The sequence below is a fragment of the Ricinus communis genome, chromosome 10 (genome assembly GCF_019578655.1).
Source record: "Ricinus communis isolate WT05 ecotype wild-type chromosome 10, ASM1957865v1, whole genome shotgun sequence".
NCBI lineage: Eukaryota > Viridiplantae > Streptophyta > Magnoliopsida > Malpighiales > Euphorbiaceae > Ricinus > Ricinus communis.
Window position 1 is genome coordinate 59,806 of NC_063265.1, and position 25,485 is coordinate 85,290.

The following is a 25,485-nucleotide window of genomic DNA, read 5'->3' on the forward strand; positions in this document are numbered from 1 at the left end:
TATTGATTTAATTGAAAAGTAATGATTTTGGACTAAATTGAAAAGTTAGAAAGAAAGAGGATTAAATTTTAATTTGCCTATTTCCACACCAATATACCACCTCTTTCATTTGTTCTTATCTACGTATGCTTTCCAATTTCCTTTTCTTCTTTGTCTCTCTCATTTTTCTCCTTTCCTTCTTCAACTTTGATTTTCCAAATCAAACTCTACAAAACTTTTAGTAAGTGAAAATCAAATTCTTCTTTTAAGCTTGAAAGATTTGGGCTTTCTTAATCAAGGAAAACAAAGGTGAATAATTTTAATTGCTTGATTTTGCTGTAAATTAGGGTTAATGATATGAAATTGTTGATGATTATGTGTTTTGGAATTGTTTAATTAAGAGTAAATATGCTTTTACTTGTGATCTTGAAGCTGAAATTTCTGGGCAGATTTTTCACTTATGATTTCGTGACCTTAGATTAGAGGCTTTATCTCGAAAATTTTCAAACATGAAAGTTGTAGGTATATGTCTCAAGAATATCTCTGTAAAATGGTTTTACAGATTGTTGAGTGAGTAGGAACTTATGAGGTTCGATTTTGCTGCTGCTCTGTTTTTGGTTCAGCAGGTGATATGGTTCTTGTGCTGACATTTTGAGGCATTTAGAGGCTGAACCAAGCAGAGAGTTAAACATGAAAGTTGTTCATTTATATATGTAGTATATGTATGAAAAATTTCATAATTTTTGGTTGAGTATAACGTGAGATATGTTGAACTTAATATGGCCTGCCCGAAACTGTTTTAAGCAGAAATCGGGCTTAGGATTCAGAAATTTGTTGCTAATTTTGTGTTTCACAACATGAGCTAGAAAAGTCCAAATTGAGTAAAATTAGTGTCTATAGAAACTTTAGAATGTTAACTTTATATCTGGAGAGTTTCATCAGAAAATTCATTCGTTTGATTGGTCATTTAATAGGAAACTTTTTTCTGTTCTGTTTAGATGGAAATTTGAGCAGCTGTATAGAAAATGCCATAACTATTTCTATACCAATGATTTTGAGGTGATTCTTTCTGCTATGGTTTCTATAAAAATGGAAGTGTAATTCTGAAAAATATGAGATTTTTATTAATTGTATATAAGTTTTGGTGTAATTTCTAAGTCAGTACCTACAAGCTGCCTTCATCAACAAATATGTTGATTTGTTGTCATTCATCTCATGCATCATATTAATATCTAAAATATATATTATTTTGTTGAAATGTGATATTTTATTGATAGTATATATATATATATATATATATTTATGCCTTGTGATTGAATGTATTTGTATTGAATATGTGAATAGGTTCATCCAAAGGCAAGGAAGTGGTAAGAGAAAAAGAATAGGATTACTTTGTTATCCTATAACTTTTGGTAAGTATTTAATAGACTAAACTTTGTGTATATTGAGTAGGGACTGCTGTTTGATTACTTGATAATTTTTTGGTTGACTGAGTTGATATTAGTTATGTTTTTGGCTTGTTATAAAGTGAATTGATTGTGATGTGTTGTGAAGTGAATTGATTGTGATGTGTTGTGAAGTGAAATGATTGTGATTAAGGATTGATGACTTTTGTATGGATATTGTGTGATCGGAAAGCTGAGCGGATAGCTACCCGAGTATGTGAGATGGCAAGGCCGAGCGGATAGTCTTGTCAAGTGGTTACCGAAATTTAAAAATGTGAGGAAATGTAAGGATGAGTCATCCGATCCTAATTTGATAGAAATAATGTGGAATTGAATTATTTGACTTGGTTGAGTTTGAGATTATTTGCATTACGTGAGATGAAATTATATGTTTATGAGAATAAACTGAAATGGTTGATTTTGTGATTGTTAGTTAAGTGTTGGTATAATTTCTGTATTGATAAAGATTTGATAATTCTAGCCTAATATACTATAGTTTAGTAAATTAAATGCTTATTGAGTCGCTAGCTCATTCCTTAGCAATTTTTTTTTCAAAGTTAGTGCAGTTGTAGATAGCTTTAGGCATGCATTGCTCTTTTGCATCGGTCAATATTATCGGGTGGGCCGGAGGAGTTATCTAAAGCATTGGGGCATTTTGGGAACTTGTGTGAATTAAACTCTGTATAAATATTTCTTATATATATTAAGTATGTCATGCCACTTAAATTGTATGAATGTATATTGTAACTAAGTAGTAAATTATGTTTATAAAGTTATATATATATATATATATATATATATTGCTATTCAATGGGAAGTTTGAGTTGGGGTGTTACAATTTGCTTGGAAGAAGGATGGATGGTCGCCAATCCCCAACGTTTGCTTTTCACCATGAGTCCAGCTAAGAAGACTCATCACATCAAAAAGAAGCGCTTTTGGGAGGCACCCCAAATTTTATCTTTAATCTTTAATATTTTAACCTTTTGTTTTGAAACATTTTATTAGTTTTAGTTTTCATATTTTCAGTTTCGATTTTATTTTTTTAATAAGATTATTATTTTCAGATTCTACCGAGGAGGCACTGAATTTCCACAACATCAGCCTCGATGGATGATCAGGGCAGTCCCCTAGATCTTTTTATTTTTCTGCATTTATTTACTTTATTTTTCATACATGTCATGCACTTGGATTGTATTGCCTTTGTTCTCTTAGTTGAGCATTCCATGCGGGGTATCCATAACATTTTACATTGAGGACAGTGTGTTCTTCAAGTGTGGGGTGCTTATGGGTAAACCTTAATCTCTCATATGGATTTTTAATATATCTGAAATTGCTATGGCTAGGTGTTGTATATTTTTAGGGGATGTTAGGACACTGTGTTTTTATGCACTTGAGTATGCTATTTTTGAGCTAATTGATGACTTGATTTATAGAATTGTAGTTACTTTTCTTTGTTGTTCATTGTCCTTAGAAAATAATTTATGGTGTTTTACACATCAACCCTGCCGGGTTAAACCGATGTTATTTAATTATTTTTTCGAATTGTCGAATTTTAACTTAGAACGTTGATAATATCATATGCATGTATTTCTTAAGTAATGATTCAATTAATGATGTTGCGAACCAAATGCACCTAATACCACACCTGAAAGTGAGATTTTGAGCCAGTTGAGCATTCATTATACTTATGCTCTTTATATTTCTTGTTTGATTGTGCATTGTACTTAACTTTGCTTCTAGAACTTGCTTTGTAATGCGTGTTGAAGTTAAATGAATATTGTGAATACCATGAGATGATTTGGGCGATTTAGGATTTACCACATTTGACCAAAAGCCTATCACCTTATGTTTCCATTAGTTAGCCAGTTTTTGAGCCTTAATCTTTTCTTCATAATCTACACCTATACACTTCAATTATACCATTCTTTACATTTATCTTTCCTTTACCCTTATGCTGGAATTTTTTTCTGTGATTTATTCAACTTTATGTGGGATTAAAATGCTAGTTGCTATGTTGGTAAATTCACTAAATCTTTTTGATATTTTAAATGCTCCCTTTGATCCAATTTGTATTTGTTATTCTTTATGTTTATTCGAGTTGTATGCAGCGATTGCTAATAAGCTGCTAGTTCATTATTATTCAAAAAAAAAACAAAAAAAAAAGAGAAAAAAGAAAGAAGAAGAAGAAAAAAAAAGAATATATAATAAACAAATCTCTTCAATTATTTATCTTTTTATTGGATTTAGAGCATTTGCGAGCGTTATTCTATAAAGTAGGGATTTTAGTGAATGATTCTTTTTGTGATCTTAGGCATTTAATCCTTTGAGCATATACTATTGTTTATCGCACGAATTCCAGCACTTTCACACTCCTATCCAAATCTCCGTACCTTTACTTTAGCCCCATTTCAACCTTGGTAAAGACCCTTTGATTTTGGTATTTACTTATTCACAGTAGCGAAGATATGATTTATGAGCAAGCTTATGGTGAGCGGGTCTTGTGCATTTGCTTTGAGGGATTTGTTATTCACCTAATATACACTTTGAGCGACTTGAGTGATCCCTGTGAGGCATTGATTCATGATGTTTGTGTTGAGTTGTCATTTAAGTTACTCATGCATTAATATTATTTCCATTCTTTGTTAATGATTTGTAATTTGATTTATGATTGAGTATCCTTTGAGATGTGTTGAATACTCTCTGTTGTGGACTAGGGACATAAACTTTATATTTTAATGTTATAAAAATAATTAGAAAATTATTAATAGATAAATAATAATTAATAGTATTATATAATTTTTTATTATATTTAGCTACCATTTTATTGCAATAAGTATTTAGTAATATCATTTTATTTGATTTATATTTAATATTATAATATATTAATATCATCATTTTATTTGATTAGTATTTAATATCATAATAAATTCTTATATGTGTCACATTAGAAGTCTTATGTATTTCCTTTATTGTCATTATATGACGTGATTTTATAAAATATTACAAAGTGGAGTCTCATAGGAAATCTTGGCCTACTTTATATATATTGTATAATTATTTTATTTTTTTATATTTAATTTTTTTATATTATATATATAATTTAATATATATTAATATTAGTATAAAATATAAATTTTACTTTTATCTTTATGATATTCCTATTTACATCTAATTAGTCATTTAAGAATATTACATAATATATGTAACACCCGGAATTTTTTTATATATTTAATAATGAGTTTTTATTTAAGTTAATTTTAGCTTTATTTTTATTCGGTTTAATTGGAATGATTTAAATACAAATTTTGAATGTTCATGTTAGATAAATAAATGAGTTATTTTTCATATCCAATTAGTTTGATTTTTAAGGAGTAATTAAGTAAAATATTTGAGAAATGATTATATTTTGGTTATTCAAATTTTTTTCCAAATGCATATTTATATAAGTAAAATTATATATTGAAAAATTTTGGAAGAAATTATAAAGGATGTTTTTATAAAAGAATTTTGGGAGAATTGGTATTATAATTGATTAGTAGTATTAAATTTTGAGTTGGAAATTGATTATTTAATTTAATTGTGTGTAGGATTTAATTGGAGGATTATTTTGGAATAAGGATTAAAAGTATAATTTTATTTTTGTGAGGGTTTTAATGGAAATTTGTGAGCTTGGTATTTTTGTAAATAAATATGTCGGTCAAGGGTATTTTTGTAATTGTGTATTTTCAATAATTCGGTTTTGGCCCAAATTAAATAGTTAAGGGCTTAATTGAAAGGCTAAAAAGAAGTTTGGGGGTCAAATTGGAATTCTGCGGGATGAAATTGTAAGTAATTAAGAAAGTTGAGGGACCAAGTTGTAATAAGGAAAAGTTCGGGGGCTTAATGTCGATATTGAAAGAAATGGAATCGGGGAGAGAGAAGGTAGAGAGAGAGAGAGAGAGGGGCTGCAGGCGAGCTCCGGGCCAGTAGCATGAGGCGGGAATCGCCGTGTGGCGGCCGGCCGATCTTAGTGGCGATCGGCTCCCTTGGAGAGCTTCCTTTTGGCGGTTTTGGTGGCGGAGGAGAGTTCCAGTAGTGGAGGCGGTAGGGTTTTGGGCTTCCGTGAGCTCCGTGGGAGGATGGATGATCGGAGGGCGTATCCCGACTTTCCTCTGCTCAAGCTTCACGATGGCACCGGTTTGGTGGCGATCGGGCTTCGTTTGCGAATCGACGGTCGAGATCGTCCGCAAATCTCTCCAGATGATCGGGTGTCAGATCGGAAAATCAGAAGCGGGGATCGTCGTCGGTAGCGTCGTTGTAGTCGATGGTGTGTCCGGATCGTTGATCGGACTCCCGTGGGAAGCGAGTCGACCGGCGTCTCGGTAATTTTCTCTGGCCGTTGATCTTAGAAATCCTTGATTTTAAATTTGTGTCTATTGGATTATATTGAGTATTTGATAATTTTTATGAGTCAAAAATATTTCTCTGTCAGTTGGCCTGCCATAGTCGTATTTTGTCTTTGTGTGGCGAGTCGGAAATAGTGAAGTTTGGGGACCCGACTCCGTTGTTTAAATTGTTGGATATTTGGAGTGTTTTTCCGGCAGTCCTGGACCCGTTTTCACGGGGTAATGTTCGTGTTGTAGGGGAGGTTAAATTTCGGTTTAGAATTCTCCGAGTCGAGATTCTTAGACAGTCGGTCTTAGGAGTCTAGACCTAGGATTAATGATCGATTGTTTCAGTTTTGATAAATTATTTTCCGTGATTAGATGATCACGCTCGCTCCAACCGAGGCACCGGAGCGAGCTAGGAGGTCGCCCAATCCTATGAGTTAAAGTCATTTAATCTTTCTTGTTGTTGCTAGTCCGATTTTAATATGCTATTTAGAATTTGTGCTTAATATGATTATTAGTATCGCAAAATAAATGATTTCACTTGATTATTAATATTTGAAATAATATAAATATTATTATTAGTATGTTATAATAAGATAAACGTTATTATTTTTCCCCTCACAAATTGCACGTTGTTTTACATTAAATCTTTAATCTTTATTTCGATATGTGTTGGTTGAGTTCATCAGATAATGATATTTATTATATGTGATGATTGTGTCTTGGAAAACATGGCTTGTAGAACATGCCGCCTGATGGGTTACATCAGGACCGCGTGCGTACCGGTAATGATCATGGACATGTAATAAGATTTTCATGGGTTTGCCTTGGTCGAGCATGGCTCTCTGGGCTGATTTGTGTAAATTCGTCGGAGGTAAGGTCCCTGGTCGAGCATTGCTCTCGTGTATTTGGATACTTAAGTGACCGGTGGAGGTAAGGTCCCTGGTCGAGCATTGCTCTCGGGGCGCCAGTCTTATTGGATTAAGAGAGCCGAATGGCTACTAGATTTCTTATTTGGATATTTAAGTGACCAGACTGGAGGTAAGGTCCCTGGTCGAGCATTGCTCTCGGGGCACCAGTCTTATTAGATTAAGAGAGCCGAATGCCCACTAGATTTTGGGGTTTAGGGTTCTACCGAGCCACTCGTCCTGTAAAAGTAAAAATATATTTTTATTTATTCATTTATTTATTTATTATGGTATGATTATAATATGGATTGTATTTACATGCATGGTTGATATTTTGATTCGAATGATTAATATTTTATGTGAAGGAAATAGTAGGGTATGATTATAGTATGGTTTGATATACTGATTTGAATAATCTATGTTTTCCGAGGAAGAAGCAATAGTCCCTAGATTATTTGATTTTAACTCACTCTAGAGTCTCCACTTATATTTTTTTTTTCGGATTCGTGACGTTAGTTCTCCCGCGACTCTTATTCAAGAATCACCTTCATCATCGGGTGATGTATTTGATTTGGTATGTAAATTGGTAAATCTTAGATTCTCCATGAGTAGTAATAGTAGATGTATCGGTTGTAAATTTTCCGAGCTTCCCGGGTCTCGCCTAGTTTTTCCGGTAGACCAAGTAATTTTGTAAAGTGTAACTATTAAGATAAATTGTGGCTTTAATAATATTAATTTGAGATGAGATTTGTTTAAATCCGGTGAGTGTCGGGCTTACTACGGGTTTCGGTGGCCTTAAGCCTACCCATTCCCTAGTCACACGGGCCCACGGGTAGGGTCGTGACAAAGTTGGTATCGAGCTTAGGTTTAGATTTCCTTCGACCTAAGTTAAGATTTTTCTGCGGAGTTAGGATCATGTCACATCTTGTTGTTTTCATTGACTCAGGTGTCTCGGCCTTCATTGTTAGAGAGTCAGTCTTTCCTTTCTTGTAAGCTTGTCCTTGGTATGCGAGAATGGCTGTGATGGGAAGATCCGAAGCGCGATAGACTCGTGCTGTTTCTTCAAGTGATTAGTGCAGTCCGCCTTTAGAAGCTTTGATTGTGGTTTCGATGGTGGGCACCGCAGTCAGTTTTATTGTAGAGCGTGGTTGCAGTCGTGTCATGGACTGCCTCGTCATCGCATCAGGCATCGTCTTTTTGAGTAGCGCCGAAGGTAGTGCCTGGGAAGTCGAGCGGATGTCGGCTGTTATGGTTGAGTTGGTGATTGTAAGAAGCTTAAGAAAGGTGGCAGGAGTATTTTCGGATGCTCAGTATCCAGAGAAACTTAAGCGAACATTATTTATTTTTCTAAGTAGAACAAGTGTTTTAAAATACAATGTTGCGCCCAGTCCTGTAAGAATGCATTATGGCATTTCACTGTTAGGCATGTATAAATTCATTTTAGGACATGCATCATACATTGTGCATTGCAACCCTTGGTGATAGGGGCATCATCACCCTGGCGCGCGATATTGTAAAATTTTATATAAAGAAATGGCTAAAGGTTTTACGATTTTATAAAAGTATTTTTCCAAGATAATAAAGCTTTTATTAGTGATGATTATAAAGTAAATAAATAAGTAAATTTTTCAAAGTAAATAGTGTTAGCTTGAGAATTCTCTGGATGACGAGTTGAGTTGTTGAGAGAGTGAGTATGTGGAGTTGTAGGCCCCATGTTAGATTATAAGGGAGGCTTTTGGATTTCAGTCAAGGAGGAATCTTGTGTCAGGATGGCATGGGTTGTGTCGGTTGATGCGATCAGATGGATGTTATGTCGAGGATGATGTGATGTAGATGTTAAGGATTTTTCTGTACGTGCAAGGGGCACGTCATCAGGAAGGAAATTTGGTGAGTGATTAATTTCCACCATATTTATTATTAGCATTTAAGATCACATTTTATTTTTTTTATAGATATTATAATTAACACTTCTATAAAATGTCATGTATCATTTTCTCATTAAAAATAATATGACATAACTTTATAAGATTTTGCCACGTGGAATTTCATGAGAAAACTTGGCATTCTTTGTATGTATTATAGATTTTAAATAAATTTAGAGTTAACTAAGAGCATTTATTTCAGGTTTTCTATCGTAATTACTCTAAAAAAGCCAATAAAATCTTCATTATATCTCTTTTTATTCAAGTCTCAAGATAAAGCTTGATTCTTAGGTAGTTGAGTGATTAATTCTTGTAAAGCTCAAATTGTAAGTTTAGGTGAGTGGGTAGAGAGTTTATTGATCTTGTAGCTAAGATTAAATATATTAAGTTATGAATTTGAGTGTGAGCTAAAATAGAAAAGAAAAATACTCGGATATGAGTTTTGTATGAGCTGATAAAAACACCAATGTTTAATCTACATCTAAACTAGATAGCTAATGGAATCAAAATCTTAATATTAATTGAGGAGAGGATGTAGGCTAGAAAAATTGAACTCCTATAAATCAAGTATTCAATTTTTTCTTTCTCTCTGAAAATATTTTCTTTCACCATATCTTCTTTATTTGTTAGAGATTTTTTAAAAAAAATTCCTATTTCCTCTTTAAAGGACCAAGTCACCTCCCCTCTTATATGATTGTGCCCTTTCAATTAATTATATAGGTTTATGAATTTTTATATTTTCAAATAATTTAAATATTAGTTTTTAATATCTAAGCTAAAAATTTAAGTTTGGTAAATAGATTAGCATATGATCATCGACCTCCTATTTAAACTACATGTGATTGATGATCTATTAATTTTTATCTTCTAATGCAATCTTGGTTTAATACATTTTACTTGAAAAAGTTAATTTCAACCTTAAAATATTTTATAATATTCTTATATTTTTAACTATAAGAATTTATTTTTTAGACATATATAGTATCATATTAAAATATCTATAATCGAACGTCTATTTCTAAACGTACTAGATACTTCTGATATTCATGTTTGAGATATAAAGAAATATTTAACATATATATGTATTAGTTATTGAATTTATATTAGAAATTATAATGATTTAAATAAAATTTGACTAATATAGTATTATCTTTTATTGTATAAGTTATAGTAATTTTAGACACCCGATATGAACATTAAATTAATTCATAAAAAGAACGTATATAGTACGCATGCTAAAGCAAATATTTAATCAAATTTCGCAGAAAGTTCGAGCATTGGATAAGTTCGCTCATTAAAAATAATTCCTTGTTGCCAAAATAAAGTATAAGTAGATCTTGTAGAATATAGAAAAGCTAGTATCAAAATAGAAGTTCATGACCTCAAACTAGTATCTCGAGGGTTTTCCTCTACCCTAAAGATAAGCATTAAAAAAGAAACAAAAAAGATGGAACACATTACACTTGTGTGGGACAAAAACATCAAACTGAAGTTTCAAACATAATAACTATGCAGGATTAATTGTCTTAAAGAAGGGACGACGAGTGAAGTAATTATGAAGTTAGTGGAGGTGATGTAGAAGACGAAAGTCCTTCTACTTCTCTCGGCTAGGGATGATTGAGAACGCCAGAAAGAGGAAGTGATTATGGAGGAATGAGATTTTTAGCAATGATAATGCCTATAAATTAAGATGGGTCTAAAAAGGGATAGAACTCCTCTTAAATTATAATGATGTTCACTTTATTAAAGAAAAGGTTATGAAACAAGAACAACGAATGTAATGGGAGTGATAATAAAGGAATGGAGACACATGAGGCATAGTTGAAAAAGAAGTCCTAAGTTTGGATCATTTCTTACTTACATATTCACTATATAACATCGTCTGTATATGCCATAAAGAGAATCTATAACGTATATTATATTCATAAAATTATACTAAAAAACTTTTGAAAAGACCAACTCACGAATTTAATAGTTTAGTGGTAAATAATTTGAATATTTAATTATGAATTATTATATTTTTGCTGAATTTAAAATATTAACCACCAAGTAATAATCTTAGCAAGTGAGTGTAGTATTTAGTTATGAGTTTTTTTTAAAAAAGAAAATTTATAGGTAAAATGTAAATATTCTTGCTACATTAATTAATTTGTTACAGATTTATTATATCATAAATTTAAAATATAATAATTAGTATTCATATATCATAGGTAATTAAATCAATTATATATTACCACTGTAAAATTTTGTAACCAAATGTTTTTACCTTATAGCTATAATGAAATAGGTTTTATACCAAAATATATTTATATTTAGCATGGAAATGACTATGTGGCTAACTTTTTGTTATGTCATGTTTGTTTATGATTACAATATTACTACCTTTTGATATAATAATCTTTTTGAATAACCATTTGTGCTAATTAGTGCAAACTTTTCAAAGTTGATTTTCTATATCTTTTTAATATTTTAATTTTTCAATTGCATGACTATTGTTTTGAAAAATAATGTACAATAAGAGGGAAGAGTAATTAATTTAAAATTTTTTACCTTGTATATTAAATTTTTTAATATTCTCTCCATCTTGAAAATATAATTTATTTTGAATTTAGAAGCGGATTAAGAAATATAAGTATTAGAAAAGAAAAGAAATAGACCAATATGAAAAAAAGAAAAAAAACAATCTTTTTAGAATAAATGGAATAGCTTCCTAAGCAAATTATTCCATTATGCATCTAAGTGATGTAATTGTTACATTTAAATTATAATTTTAAATGAAGAAAGAAATATATTTTAAAATTCAAATTTCATAAAATTTAAAATTTTCATCAATGGTTTTGGCAATATAAATTGCATTACATATAAAACAAATCTTGGAAGTGAAAAATCTTTTTATCTCATTTATTTAATTAATTAATTAATTAATATGAAGTTCAAACTCTTCAATTAGGAAAGCTCATTTCATTTACCCAATTCAGCCTATTTTATTTATTTAATCATCACATATCCAACTCACTCATAATTTATTTCAAAAGCCCAAACCATTTAATTAGTGGCTCACTTTATTTATTCAATTATTCAATTAGTCACATTATAATTCAAAACTTACTATAGGAAACTAAAATTTATGTATTGTTTACCTATAATAATATATGAATCCTCTACTTATATGGTATATTCTGGAATTAACTAAAACATAATTAGGAAACAAGAAGATTAAAAATATGTATATATACATTTTCCATAATGTGTACTTGACTCATGAACAATTAGTTAAGTTGTTAGGTGTATCTAACTATTTCTAACTTTCTGAAGAGCTTTTGGTTGGGGATCCATTCAAGCCTCACAATTTAATTTGTGTGAATAATATTATCTCTATATCACAAGCCACCTAACTTTGATTGATGACACACACAGACAATGACTTCAGATTATAAATGCCTCAATCTATAGTTGAAACTATCACAATTTTATAATATGTTTTACATCCTAAATGTGTTTTACTATAAAATTCTTTTAATGGAAACATGTCTAATTAAAACAAAATAGTTAAGATGAATTATTGTAAAGTAAATATAAAAAGAAAAAAATCATAATTTTTAACATTTTTTGTAAATTTAACATGATTTTTTAATTTTAATAATTACAGTCTCATTTTACTATATTTTACAATTAAATAAGTAGTTCTTCCTGTGTTATGAGCTGCATTCATTTAACTTATTTTTTAACTAAAAAATTGTTAAATGAATTATTTTTATATGTAGTAGTTAGTAAATATGCAAATATGTAAATTTAATTCTCTCCTTGAATATCTCCAAATTAACCCACACATAAATTTAAGGCTTAAATGCATTTTAAATCACGTTTTTGTCCGTTTTTATAACTTTAACAAATTCTTTCAATTTTGACAATTTCTATCATAAACTTTAAATAACTTGTAAATCGAAGCATAAATACAAACTCCATTTAAAATTAAATGACGTGACAAACAGGCTTGTTAAAATTATCCAACTAAATTTAAAAGTATTATCATGTAAGAAACCCCTTTCCCATTATCAAAGCGCCTCGTTTTGGTCATGCAACTTATTATTAAAATTCTCACTTCCTTTTTACAGGGGGAAGCTCTAAACTCCTTAAATTTTCTTCATCTTTCATTCAAATCAATACCGAGAAAATGTCTGATAGCTCGCAAAATTCAAATACCACATGAGCATTATGTTCAAGTGCAATTCTTATAAAGTATTATTATCTCTTGATGCATCAAGAATGGGGGTTGAATTGGTATATGGAAAGTTAAAGGAAAATGAAAAAAAATATAGTCAAAAGACTAGATAGATGAGAAGAAAAATCAACACAAAGATTAATAGTAGTTCGGGTATTAATCAACCCTACATTCACTTTCCAACCTACAATTAGATATCTCACTATCGATGATCCTTTTGCAAGTGCAAGATCAAATCTAAGTGTTTCCAAGCTCACATTCAAACTTTCTCCTAGGAGTTTTTCCAAATTCACCCTCAAACTCACCAAACCTATAAGAGATTTTCTTCCTAGGCTAACTCTCAAACCCTTATCCAAGTGTTTAAGGCTAACACTCAAATATTTACAAGTGTTTTATAGCTCATATTTAAACCTACACAAAGAGAATTCAATGTAGAAAGATGAGAGATCACTTTGCAAGAGTTTGGGTACTTAGAGAATTGAACAATTATTGTCTAAGTCTTTAACTGGCGTATTTATATACATACCAACCTCTTAGAGATGTTACAAATAGCCCAGACTTTATTAAATGCAAAGTAAATATGATTTGGTAAAAGTAACTTTCTGCTAGAGAAGCGCCCTCGAGCTTTTTGAATATAGCCATTGGAGATCCAACGGCTCTTGACACACGGCGCTGCTTTATCGGCTGACGACACAACGGTTACTGACTTAGCATTTAATGCGAATGCCACCCCTGCATTGGAGAAGCGCCCTCACATTTCCTTAAAGCACACTTAGAAGCATGATTGTGCTTGAGCTCACATTACTCTCTGCCATACTATGTCTTTCTCTCCAATAGGAGGCGCTTTCACACTCCAAAAGTACCCTCGCGATTCACAAGGAGAAGACTCTTTGACTGCCAAATGTCAATGCCTGACTGGGAGGCTTCCAGGCAACTTTAAGAATAGCTCCTCGTGCTTTGAAAGCGTATAGGTGCTTTTGCACCTTCAGCAAAGCTATTTGATTTTCTTTAAGACCTTGTGTCTAATGCTTAAGCCACTTTAACACTATATAATAGACACTCAAAATATGAAATTAGTAAATCTCAATTTGATTGTCAAGATCAAAATCAAGAGTTTTCAAAGTCATGAAAGGACTTAGGCTAACAATCTCCTCCTTTTTAATTTTGACAATTAAATTGAACAAAAATAAAAAAATTATACTTAGAATATACAAAGTACTCCCCCTTATATAAGTAAAAAAATTTGAAGTTGATTTTTCCCCCTTAATGTTAAAATTGATCAATTTTCGCACAAATTCATATTCTCTCCCCCTTTATTAAGATCAAAAAGGGTAAAGGAGAGAACAGATTAAAGAGCAACCCAATAATATTATTAGTAAAAAAATTTCAATTATACCACTTGTTAAATATAAGCAACAACAATAAAGAAAAAAACACCAATTGTGCTTATATCCATTTTCTTCCATTTTATCCACTTCCATTGAGTTGGTGAGAAAAGTAAAGTTAATAATTACTTGTCTTTAGCACTTACCATCCAAATGCTAGCTTTCTTCCTTTGAAGTAGATTGAAAGTTACCTTACAAGAAGATCAAGAGATGTTCTTCTTTGATATCCATAAAAACTTGGGACTATAGTAGTTAGTCTTGGAAGGGTCCTCTAATTTAAGGTGAGCCTTCCTAATATAACAAAACATATTTATATGCCCAATTTTTATATGATAATGACATTGAAATTGGATTTAAGGTTCCTTTTGTTTAATAGTCATCTTGCTTGGAATTTGGATCTCACCATATTGTTATCTCTATCATGCATATAAGAACATATTTTATATGATTGTGAGTGCTTGTTAGTACTCTTGTTATACATGAAAGCATGATTAATCCTTTGAAACTTACCTTCTAAAGCTTGTGGCGCTTTCGTTTTTCCCTTAGGGAGAGGAGACCTATGTGTGCTTTAACCTCCTTTGATACAGCCTCCATGATTGATGTTTGAGGTGTAGAGGCTTTAATAAAAAAGAACTAGATAAAGATGATGATGATGATGAATCTCCATTAAAGCCTAGACCATATTTAACAAGAGGAGGGCTTTAGGATATAATAAGTATATCCAAGGCTTCATCTCCCAATGTATTTAAGCTTAAGCCCAATCTTAAGCCTCATTTTAATCTCAATTTTAAGCTCATTTGTGTGTGATTACAAAGGTTCCTAACATATTGCCAATGAATTATAAATTAAACCCTTTTAATTCAATGTTAATTCTTTAATTAACTTAATTCATATTTCATAGATCAAGATTGGCATCTAGCAATGCATTATGACCATCCAAATGTGAGGAAGGATTAAAGTGCTTTTACAGTGATAATCTCACAATGTAATTCAATCATTTCATTGTACTTTTATACCAATTGATTCATAAAGCATAGATGTAAGTGTCAACTCTATAATTGAATCAGTCATATTTATTCAGGATAATTGCATATAACATCTTGAATAAGATCTATGAAACACTTTTCATAATCTTTATTCAAACAACCTTGGCCAAGGATTTCCATGTTAAAGCATATCAAGAATCATTAGAATAAGGTCCCATGATATATTACCTTGAGCAATGAATTCTTTATTAATAACTTATTATCTTCATATGACTCTTATAATACACAATGACTATTCCTTGGGCGCTCCATGGATAGTAATCTTCATATAAGATAATATATTATTATCTCAAGTATAAGAATCACGTCTTATATAATTATCACAAGAGTATTGTCCATAGAAACTTGGGATAAATTCCATGTGGATTACTCAATAGGGTCGTGTTCAATGAACTTGTTCTTGTAATAAGCACCCATAACGAAATTCATATTCCTCAACCTTATGAGATAAATTTATTACTTCACAAGTAAGTGATAACATATTATGGTAGTCTCAATCATTTGATCAATATCCAATGATCAATATCTAATTCTTGATCAAACATCGACTTTGAACAAAATTTAAGAACGTATGTAATAAAAACCTCATCATTATAAACTTGCTTTATAATTTCTCTTACATTTGTGTTTACATCCTATGGAGTTCATCTTTAACGGTTGGATTATTCCTTAATAATACTTGACTACTCGTACCATTACAATCGAACAATACCTTTAGTATAATTGTATGCCATAAAATGTGATGTATAAATTAACATAGATCATTTAACAATTCTTTGTCTTTAGAGCAATACTCTAACATTATAACGTTATAATTTTAGCCTATAAATATACACCTTTTACTAAGTTTTATACACACTGCTTTTTCTTCTCCTCCTTTGCTAGGTTAACTCAAATTCTTTTTGTTGTTGCTTGTTGAATCTTGAATAATTACTCGAGTTAATTCTTAAGGATAATGTCATTTTTTCACACCTAAAGCTCCATTATTATTCCTTTTATCTAACAATATGTATTTAAACCAACAACAATGATGTTTACTAATTATTTGATAAATACCTAAATCAACAACAATCACACTTACCAATACAAATAAGTATCCAAATGATCTTTCTAATAGAATCTAAAAATCTAAGGTAAGGTTATTTGCTCAAAACAATCATTCAAAAATCATTAGCCTCTTCATTTGAAATTCATATTTTTATGAAGGTTCCTATTAAAATTAAATTAAAAACTTTTAATTAATTTTATTTTTATATTTGTGAGTACAAGAAAATATTATTAGTAACTAATATTTAGCTTTTGAGTTTCATCCAATCTTTTATTTTTTTTAAATGAAAAATATAGTAAAAATAAATAAAGAAGATAATGCAAGAATTTTTTTTTTTAAAAATGAGTATTAAAAAAGGCTATTGAAATCTTAAAGAAAAATGAAAAAGAATTGTTAAGAACTTTTGCTCATAACAATGTATAGAAGTTATTAGAAGTATATAAAAGTTTATATCTATAAAAATCAATGACTTTTCAAGTACTAATTTATTTTTATAGACTTTATAAATTTTATAATTAAGTACTATCCAAACTCAATATACTTTTTTAAAGTCATTAAAAGTCAATATTAAATACTTCACACGACTTATATAAATTTTTTTAAAATTATTATTAAATATACAATAATTTTTAAATTCTATCAAAATCTTTAATTCTTTTAATCCAATAAACTTCTAAGAGTTGTTAGTTATTAGTACTATGTAGATTATAATCTTTTCCCTTCATCATTAAATTGTGAAACTAGATTCCCTCTAATTTTCTTTTATCTGCCATGACTCTTAGAAGTCTGATATAATTTCAAAGTCTTTTATAACCATCTTCTGATACTAAAAGATTGATGGCTGTTTATATATAGATGTAGCATGTCGTCCAACCTTTATTTAAACAGTAGAAATAAGTCTTTATATTGTCACATATTTACTTTTAACTAATTTCCTTTTCACTCAATTTAATATTTAGATTTGTTATAACTTATCTAATAAAAAATAAATAATTAAAAATAAAAACTACCATGCTAAATATTTATAATACCCTTAACTATTTATTAATTATAAATTCTATTTAAATGTAAATGAATAATCTTACTAATATATATATATATATATATATAAATAGATATTTTATGTAATTTTTTGAAAAAGAAATTCTATCTATCCATTTTAGGATGGCATTACTTTGCAGGCAGTTTAGGAAAAATTTTAAAAACCACATTCCGTTCAGTTTGAGGCAAAGAATTTTCACTAAAAGACTCGTTAAAGGAGATATGTCAATAGCAAACATTACATTTAGTTGAGCAAAAATGCATCATCTATTATTGGGTCTAATACAAATATAATATATTAAAAATGTAGATAAATTACTCTCTTTATATATATATATATGTATATGTATAAAACATATTAAAGCTTATATATAATTATATTCTATATACCAATTATCTTTATATAATCATAAATAATATTCGGTCATACTTAAATTGATTATAAATAAAAATAAATTTCATATTATGATAAGACATAATATTTTTGAATTCCGTGGTATAGTAATAATTAAATATAATTCAAAATATAGATTATGCTAAATTAAATTTATAACTATAAATATCTAAATAAAGTAATTTGATATAATAATATATTCTTTAGAATTATTATCTGATTTTTGGATACAGGAGGGCAAAGCCAAACAGAAAGAAAGAAACAAAGACTAGAAGCTCAAGCAACGGTTCTGGGCCATGAGACCTCAGAAACATCAGCCTGAATCAAAGACAAAACAGTAGAGGGGGCACCGTCTAACTCATGGATGCCTAAAGGATAATGGATAGCCAAATTGGCAAGGTAATCCGCAACCTGATTAACTTCCCCTTAGGCATGAGATACTCGTACAGCCCAGTGCTGCTCCACCAATTATTTTGAATTTATTGGTATTTTAGTAACTCTTTAAAATGACAATATAATTTTTTGGTTTAAAGAAAGTTATGTAGTTAATTATATTAAGATAGGTGCACACTTTACTTTTATACTATTGCAGTAAGAATAATTAAGGTAAAATAAAAAACTTTATGACTAGAATCCATTAAGTTATAATCTCTTCCCAATAATAAAATGAAATAGTTTAATCCCAAAACTATAAAAAAGTGCTCTTCTTGCAGTTCAAATATACTTTTTCAATCCTTATGCTGTTCTGGGCTTGATTTCAATATTGAGCCCAATCTTTGAGCAGGCTTGAATACTTGAGCCTAAATTGGATACAAACTGAACCGGTGGCTCGAAGCATGAAAGTGCCTACTGACGTGGCATCGGCAGAACTGAGTCATGACACTTGTCAAGCATATACGATACCACCCGGGATTTCGTCAAAGCTATATTCTTTGTCTCAATCAATACGCCACAATAATGTTGAGTAAATGAAGAATATATTCAATCGAGAGAGAGAAAGGAAAAAAAAGAAAAAAAAAAAAAAGCAAGCAAGCATTGGCCGGTTTGAAATTGTGTACACGTTTTAAATTTCATAGTAAACTTAGTTATCTTTCATATTATTATTTAAAAATAATCTCTTTTATATCTGAAGAGATAAAAGTCTTGAGAATTTATAAAATGAGAAATAATATAAATTATTATATTTAAAAATAAAAAAATTAAAATCTAAAATCTAAAATCTTAATCTAAAAATTAATTTTTTTTTAAATAGAAAAGTAATTGACACTTAATTATTTTTTTTAGATCATTAAATATATAAAATCTAATGTAAAAGTATTAAATACTTATATATAAACAATAATTTTTTTATTTATTAGAAGTATTTATCTCGGTAGACAAGAATTACTGTAATAAATATTAGGAGGTGATTATTAATCCATATTAAGGTAAATTATATACATAGAAAAAGAGTTGCTTAATTTGGCTTATAGAATTTGATGCCTTATCTTGTGTCAACTCTGAAAAGCAAGAAGAAAGCAATTGATATAAAAGCATTTCAATATATGTAAAATTGTAAGGACTTCAGATATTACATACTTTAAAATCCTTTATTTTAATTTGACCCAATTTAAATCCGACGTCCACTTCTAAATTAATTTCTCACTAAAATATCCTTTCCACACATATCGTAGACTTTAATATTAATCAAATTCATCCTACGCAGTATCAGCAACCAACCGTCCTCCCTAATAGCTTCGCTAAGGAAGCAAACAGCAACAACAACAACTCCACCTTCGCTTTTCACACATATATATAATAATCATATTTCAGTCAATCATTTCTTCTTATCTCTATCTATCATTTCTTGATCCTGTATTTACATCTTCAGTTATCATCATCTCCAGAGTTTCAGTTTTTTCCAAGTTATCATCCAAACATGAGTCAGAATCAGGCTACAGGTAAGCATCTCTTTGCTGGGTGAATTTTTTGATTTTTATTTTTGTACTGGTTTAAGCTTTTGGTACCCTTTATTAAATTATATAGTTGCTTCCAGATTAACTGTATAATTTCTTCGTGATCATTTGTTTAAAATCATGCTAACTGGGAACTGGGTTTGAATTATGGTGCTGCAGCATATCCTTATCCACCATCATCAACTGCAGCAGCAGCAGATGCTTATGTAGCCCCACCACCACCTGCAGGTTACCCAACCAAAGATGGTCTAAATCAGGCCTACTCTCAGTCTGTTCCAGTTGAGACAAAATCCAAGGGTGATGGCTTCTGGAAAGGATGGTAATTGATTAACCTCATCTCTCTCCCTCCTATTTTTCATTGCTCTGTTTCATCAATTTCCTTTCCTTTTTTTATAAGGGTAAATTTATTAAATTGAAGTGATTTTATTGACAGGTTGTAAATACATAGATGATTTTTAGAGTTGGCCTCTAGAACAGATGAAATCATTCATGTACACTGTCTGGTCCTTAAAACAAGATTTTTAAGAAGAAATCAAACCTTCCTTACAAACTGCTTGTCCTTGATAGAGCCCCCTGAGGGAGTAATTTGATATTTTTATTTGTGAAAATTGAAAGATTTATCTCTCTGTCGAATATTACTTATCAATATTGGTAGAAATTTAAAAGTTTATTATTTTCAAACATATTATGAGATACAAAAAATATATATTTGTTTAATAAGCTTTTGATCAATCATACTAAAATCATCTTTGAAATTTTGAAGGCTTAAATTTAAAGCCTAGCTAAAGGATTAGTCATAGAAAAGGAAGTCAATTGTTTCTTTTATTTTTTGTTTAAAAATAATAATATCTTCTGAGCTTTTAAAATTATTTTTTTACAAAAAGGACAATGACTTCGCTATCTAACTGAAGGCCTAATTAAACTTAATGTTGGGTTTGCTACCAGTTTGTAACAGTTATTAGGTTAATAGCAAACTTCAAATATTTGTTCCTCAACAGACACTGTTGATAATCTAACTTCCTCTTTAATGTACTGTGCAGCTGTGCTGCCCTATGTTGCTGCTGTGTCTTGGATGCCTGCTTTTAAGAATTGATACGGAGGAGTCTCAAAAATGCCTGGAGGATTCTTTTAATTCTTCTGTGCCTTGTTATATTTATTTCTGTACCACTTCATATAGACATTTGTGGATTTCTATATTTTCATTGCTATGTGACCATTAGGGCTTGATATATATTTTGTTGTCGTGATGTAATATATTCAGTGAATTGAATTCTTTAATTTGGTTGATTTGCTTTTCAGATGATGTGTCGGATTGTTTGTTTTGGGATTGGATTTGGTAAAAACATGTTTCTTATTAACCCCAATCGGGCAATTATTGATCATGAAAGTTAAGTGGATTTTAGGATCAGAGTTTAATTTTTAAAATTACTTGATTAGGGTTTAAGATTGGAGTCTAATTTAATTAAATTAGAGATTAATTTTTAGAATCAATAGACTATTCAATTATGATTAGTTTTTGAAATTTTCTGATTAGGGTCTAAAATTAAAAGTCTAATTTAATTAAATTAGTTGATGCCTCAAACTTAATACTTATAAAAGTACAACTCAAACTATAATACGGGCAAATTTACTATGAGGTTGACTCATAAGGAACTGTAGAGCATATACTATAAATATCAACTATAATACAAAAATAGTAAAAGTAAATCTAGACACTAAGCTAATATTTTAATAATAGTTTAAAGTTTATAAAAGAAATTAAATAAACTAGAGAGTAAATATACAAATGAAATAATTAATAAAAATTATATGATAAAATAGTATTTAGTCTAGCTAATACTTAGTAATCTCTTTATTCTCTTTTAAATCCACGTCTAATAAATGAGATGGTGATACGCCTTTTTCTTAAGTCATTCAAACTAATGATGTAATTTAGATTTCTTATACCAACATAACTTAAAGTAAAAATTTCTAATACATTTAACCTAAAGATTTTCATAACAAATATTATTATTAAACTGATATGATGGTCAATTAACAATAATAGATACAACTAATAAAATTATGAAGGTAAAAAAATCATTCATTAAACTCATAAATAAATAAGGTTCATATATAAGAAAAAAAAACTAAATTAATCATTTATAGAAAATTAGCTTGACATATTTAATCCAACGGTTATGTAATTAAATAAAAAAATATAAAAGTAAAACAGAAAATTAAAGCACCCTTAAAATTCAGATATTCTTTAAGGTATAAAGATTATTGATCCTCACTCCCCACTTCTTGAGAAGCTTTTTAGATTTTCAAAGAGTAATGTAGAACTAAAGCTAAGTATTTGTAGAAGATGAACTGTAGAGAATTTGTAGAGAGAAGAATGATAGTCCAATAGCCCGGTGCAGACTGAAACCCTCTTGCTCAATTGATCTCCACTACTTGTAGAGATTCATTTTTTAGAGTCTTTCTCAAAGCACAATACTTTTACAGTTATCATCTTAACTGTCCTTAATAAAATAAACAATTTAAAAGTAATTCTCCTTTATAACATAATAACTAATTAATTTTCCCTTGTGGGTCTTATATTTTTCGACTAGGCCTACAAAATTAGTAGTCCATGTGTCTTTATTCTAAGCCTCAGCAGTGGTAGTCCACTTTAAGCTTATTTATGTGTATTTTAGCTCATATTTTTCCTCTTTGACTATTAACACCTGAAATTAGACAATAAGGATAAAATGAGGTAATAATCACATATTTCTACATACTATATATATAAAATATACCAATAAATCACTAAAATACCTTAAATATATATACATTATATGAACCTATCAAATACCCCCACACTTAAACCTTTACTTGTCCTCAAGTAAATAACAACTTAAGAATTAATCTTTACAAAAACAATGAAGTAATTCATACTCAGCTTAAAGATATTACTCAAAAGAATCTCACTAATGCAAAACTAATGCCAACTAAAAAAATTTGAATCATAAAATTTTTCTTAAAGAGATGTAAACTCAATCATAATTAGTCAATAGATTCAAGCATCCTTTATCTATACATGTTTCACAACAAATAGTCTAACTCATTATCAATAAATACAATTATGATGCACAATCCAAATTATAATAACCTTATTCAAGAGGCAAAACCTTCATTCTAAAACAAGAGACTAATAGACATTTATATTTATCTTTTACATGCTTTTCAAGCTCTCATTTTTTTCTTCTTTTCTTTATATCTCTTGGACTTTTAGCTTTATACTTGGGGATTATTTTCTTTCTTGAGATGTCAAGCATTTTTATGTAAATACAAATATGGGTAATGAATGCACTTGGTTACTCAAAAAAATATACATCAAGATGCTTTGCATATTCATAATTTTAATTATCTTTTTGTGCGAAAATCAACATTGGTCATTAAGATCCCCAATTACTAAGCAACTAAAATAAGTGGAATAGAATTAAACTTAGAGCTTGAACTTGCCTATATCATATCTCACAAACTTAGGCAAACCACAATAACAAGAAAATATTAACCTAAATTATACACTTATAATTATACTCATTCCAAACTTGCCAAACTACCATATGCAGAAGATGAATTCTTATAAATGCAAGTTCTAAAAGGATATGTGAAAGTTGTCTTCTATTGATCTTCAGGTACAACAGGTACCTGATAATGGCCTGAAAGGCCATCAAGAAAACAGTAAAATCCATGTCATGTTAAACACTCTAAAATTTGATCAATAAAAAGAATGAGAAAATGAACCTTCTTTATTGCAGTGTTTAGCTTCCTATAGTCAATACAAATTCTTCACCCTATACTCATTCTTGTGGGAACTAACTCTCCCTTTTCATTCTTAACAACTGTAATATCTGACCTTTTTTAGACATTGCATGAACAAGGCTTAACCAATTACTATCAGCTATAGGATCTATAATACTCTCATCCAATAGTTTTTGGACTTTCTTTTTCACCAATTCTTTCATGTTAGGATTAAGCCTTATTTGTGTATCTCTAACAACCTTGGTGTTGTCTTCTAAAATAATCTTACGCATACACATCGTTGGACTAATACCTTTAATGTCAGAAATTCCCCACCTAGTGGCTTTATTAAGTCTTCTTAATCCTTTAATAGTTGCCTTTTCTTTTGAAAGGGAAAAATCATAAGCTATAATTACTGGTTTTGTATCCCCTTCTTCCAAGAAGACATATTTAAGTGTGTTAGGCAACTCCTTAAACTCAAATTTACGTGGTTCATTTAATAATTTATATTTCATTTCTAATAGGAGAATCTAAAGATTCAATGGTGCTTTCGCTAAGTGTCATTGTAATAGCTTCATCTAACTTATCATGAAAGTCCAATACTTCCTCTTCTAAGTTTTCTTCAATTTTTTCCAATGTTAATGCAACCTCTAACTTATCATCCCTGTCCTTAAGTATGTTTTTATAAATAAAATAATCCAAATAATTGTCATATGAACATTCATCAATTTAAGTGCTAGGAGATAGACTTAGAGGATCAAACACTTTAAATTCTACGATCTCTCCCAAGACTGTCATATTCAGCTTCCCATTATGCACATCAATAACTATTTTAATAGTTACCTTGAAAGGTCTACCAAGGAGTATTGCTTGCTCTTTATCTCTTGTTGGTATATTTTTCATGTCAAGAATCACAAAGTCAGCAGGAATTATAAGTTTTCTTACTTGAATCAATAAATCCTTCATTATGCCTCTTGGATACTTAATTGACCTATCAGCTAGTTGTAGAGACATAGTAATTGGTTCCAATTCTCCCAAGCCAAGTTGTGCATATATTAAATATGGCATCAAGTTGATGCTTGCTCCTAAATTCAACATGGCTTTTGCAACTTTCTTATCCCCTATTGTAATATCAACGGTAAAGCTCCTAAGGTCTTTTATCTTAGAGGGTAATTGTTGTTGGAGAATAGCACTTTCTGTTTCAAAGACCATAGCTTTCTCATTATTTCCATATCTCCTTTTATTGGAGTTAAGCTCCTTGAAGAACTTGATATAAGCTTGCATACTTCTAATAACATCCAATAAAGGCAAATTAATATTAATTTTAAAAAGCATATCAAAAATTTCAAAAAATTGCTTATCCTATTTGCTTTCTTTCAATATGTTAGGAAATAAAATATGAGGCTTATAAGGCTCAGCTACCTTATCGAACTCAAGTCTTGAAAATGCCTCCCTATCTTTCTTCTTTTGTCCAAGATTGGGCTCTATTCTTCCTTCTTTTTATACATCTTCTTCAGTTATTTGTATATCAATTAGTCCATCTTCTTTTGATATACATGCATAAGAAGAATCTTTCTCTATTAAGGTTTCAATATTATTATCAAATAACTCATCATCCTTTAGAATAGTGATAGCTTTAGCTTGCTCAGGTTGACTTGGCAATTTCTCTTTCTTATTTTCCTGTACAGTTTCAACAATTTGCCAAATTTAAATTTCCAATCGCTTCATTCAAGCTTCAATTAAATTAATTTTCTTTTTATTCCTCTCCATTCTATCATGGGTAGCTGTCATAAAAGATTGGAGTGTTTCCTCTAGGCTTGGTTTTTTTAGGAGTTTGTCCTTGATTTTTGATGGCTTACTAACACAACTAGCAGTCTATAGGTAAGTGCACCTATTAAATGTAATCTATCTATGACAAGTATTAATGTTGTATCCCACAGGAACTCATAAACTACTGCTATTATGTTATTCCTATTATCTAACGATCAAAAGGTGGTGAAGA

At 29.9% G+C, this 25,485-nt stretch overlaps 2 protein-coding genes across 2 annotated transcripts; one reads left to right on the forward strand and one right to left on the reverse strand.

Annotated features, from left to right (window-relative positions):
* Positions 1-19,417: 19,417 nt before the first annotated feature.
* Positions 19,418-21,013, forward strand: LOC8264908 (protein CYSTEINE-RICH TRANSMEMBRANE MODULE 3). The gene is made up of 3 exons (XM_002521002.4): positions 19,418-19,700; positions 19,875-20,034; positions 20,756-21,013. The coding sequence occupies exons 1-3, from the start codon at positions 19,679-19,681 to the stop codon at positions 20,799-20,801; spliced, it is 228 nt and encodes a 75-aa protein (XP_002521048.1). The 5' UTR covers positions 19,418-19,678; the 3' UTR covers positions 20,802-21,013.
* A 3,199-nt stretch (positions 21,014-24,212) lies between these two features.
* On the reverse strand, positions 24,213-24,767 carry LOC107261406. The gene has a single exon (XM_015720412.2). It carries the CDS (start codon positions 24,765-24,767, stop codon positions 24,213-24,215), a length of 555 nt encoding a protein of 184 aa, XP_015575898.2.
* Positions 24,768-25,485: the final 718 nt, after the last annotated feature.

What these genes read in the sequence shown, in the direction of transcription:
- LOC8264908 (XM_002521002.4), top strand. Translation starts at nt 19,679, where the DNA reads ATGAGTCAGAATCAGGCTACAG. An exon ending in GAGTCAGAATCAGGCTACAG is followed by an intron (nt 19,701 to 19,874) that starts GTAAGCATCTCT and finishes ATGGTGCTGCAG; the next exon opens with CATATCCTTATCCACCATCA. An exon ending in GATGGCTTCTGGAAAGGATG is followed by an intron (nt 20,035 to 20,755) that starts GTAATTGATTAA and finishes TGTACTGTGCAG; the next exon opens with CTGTGCTGCCCTATGTTGCT.
- LOC107261406 (XM_015720412.2), bottom strand. Translation starts at nt 24,767, where the DNA reads ATGCAAGCTTATATCAAGTTCTTCAAGGAGCTTAACTCCAATAAAAGG.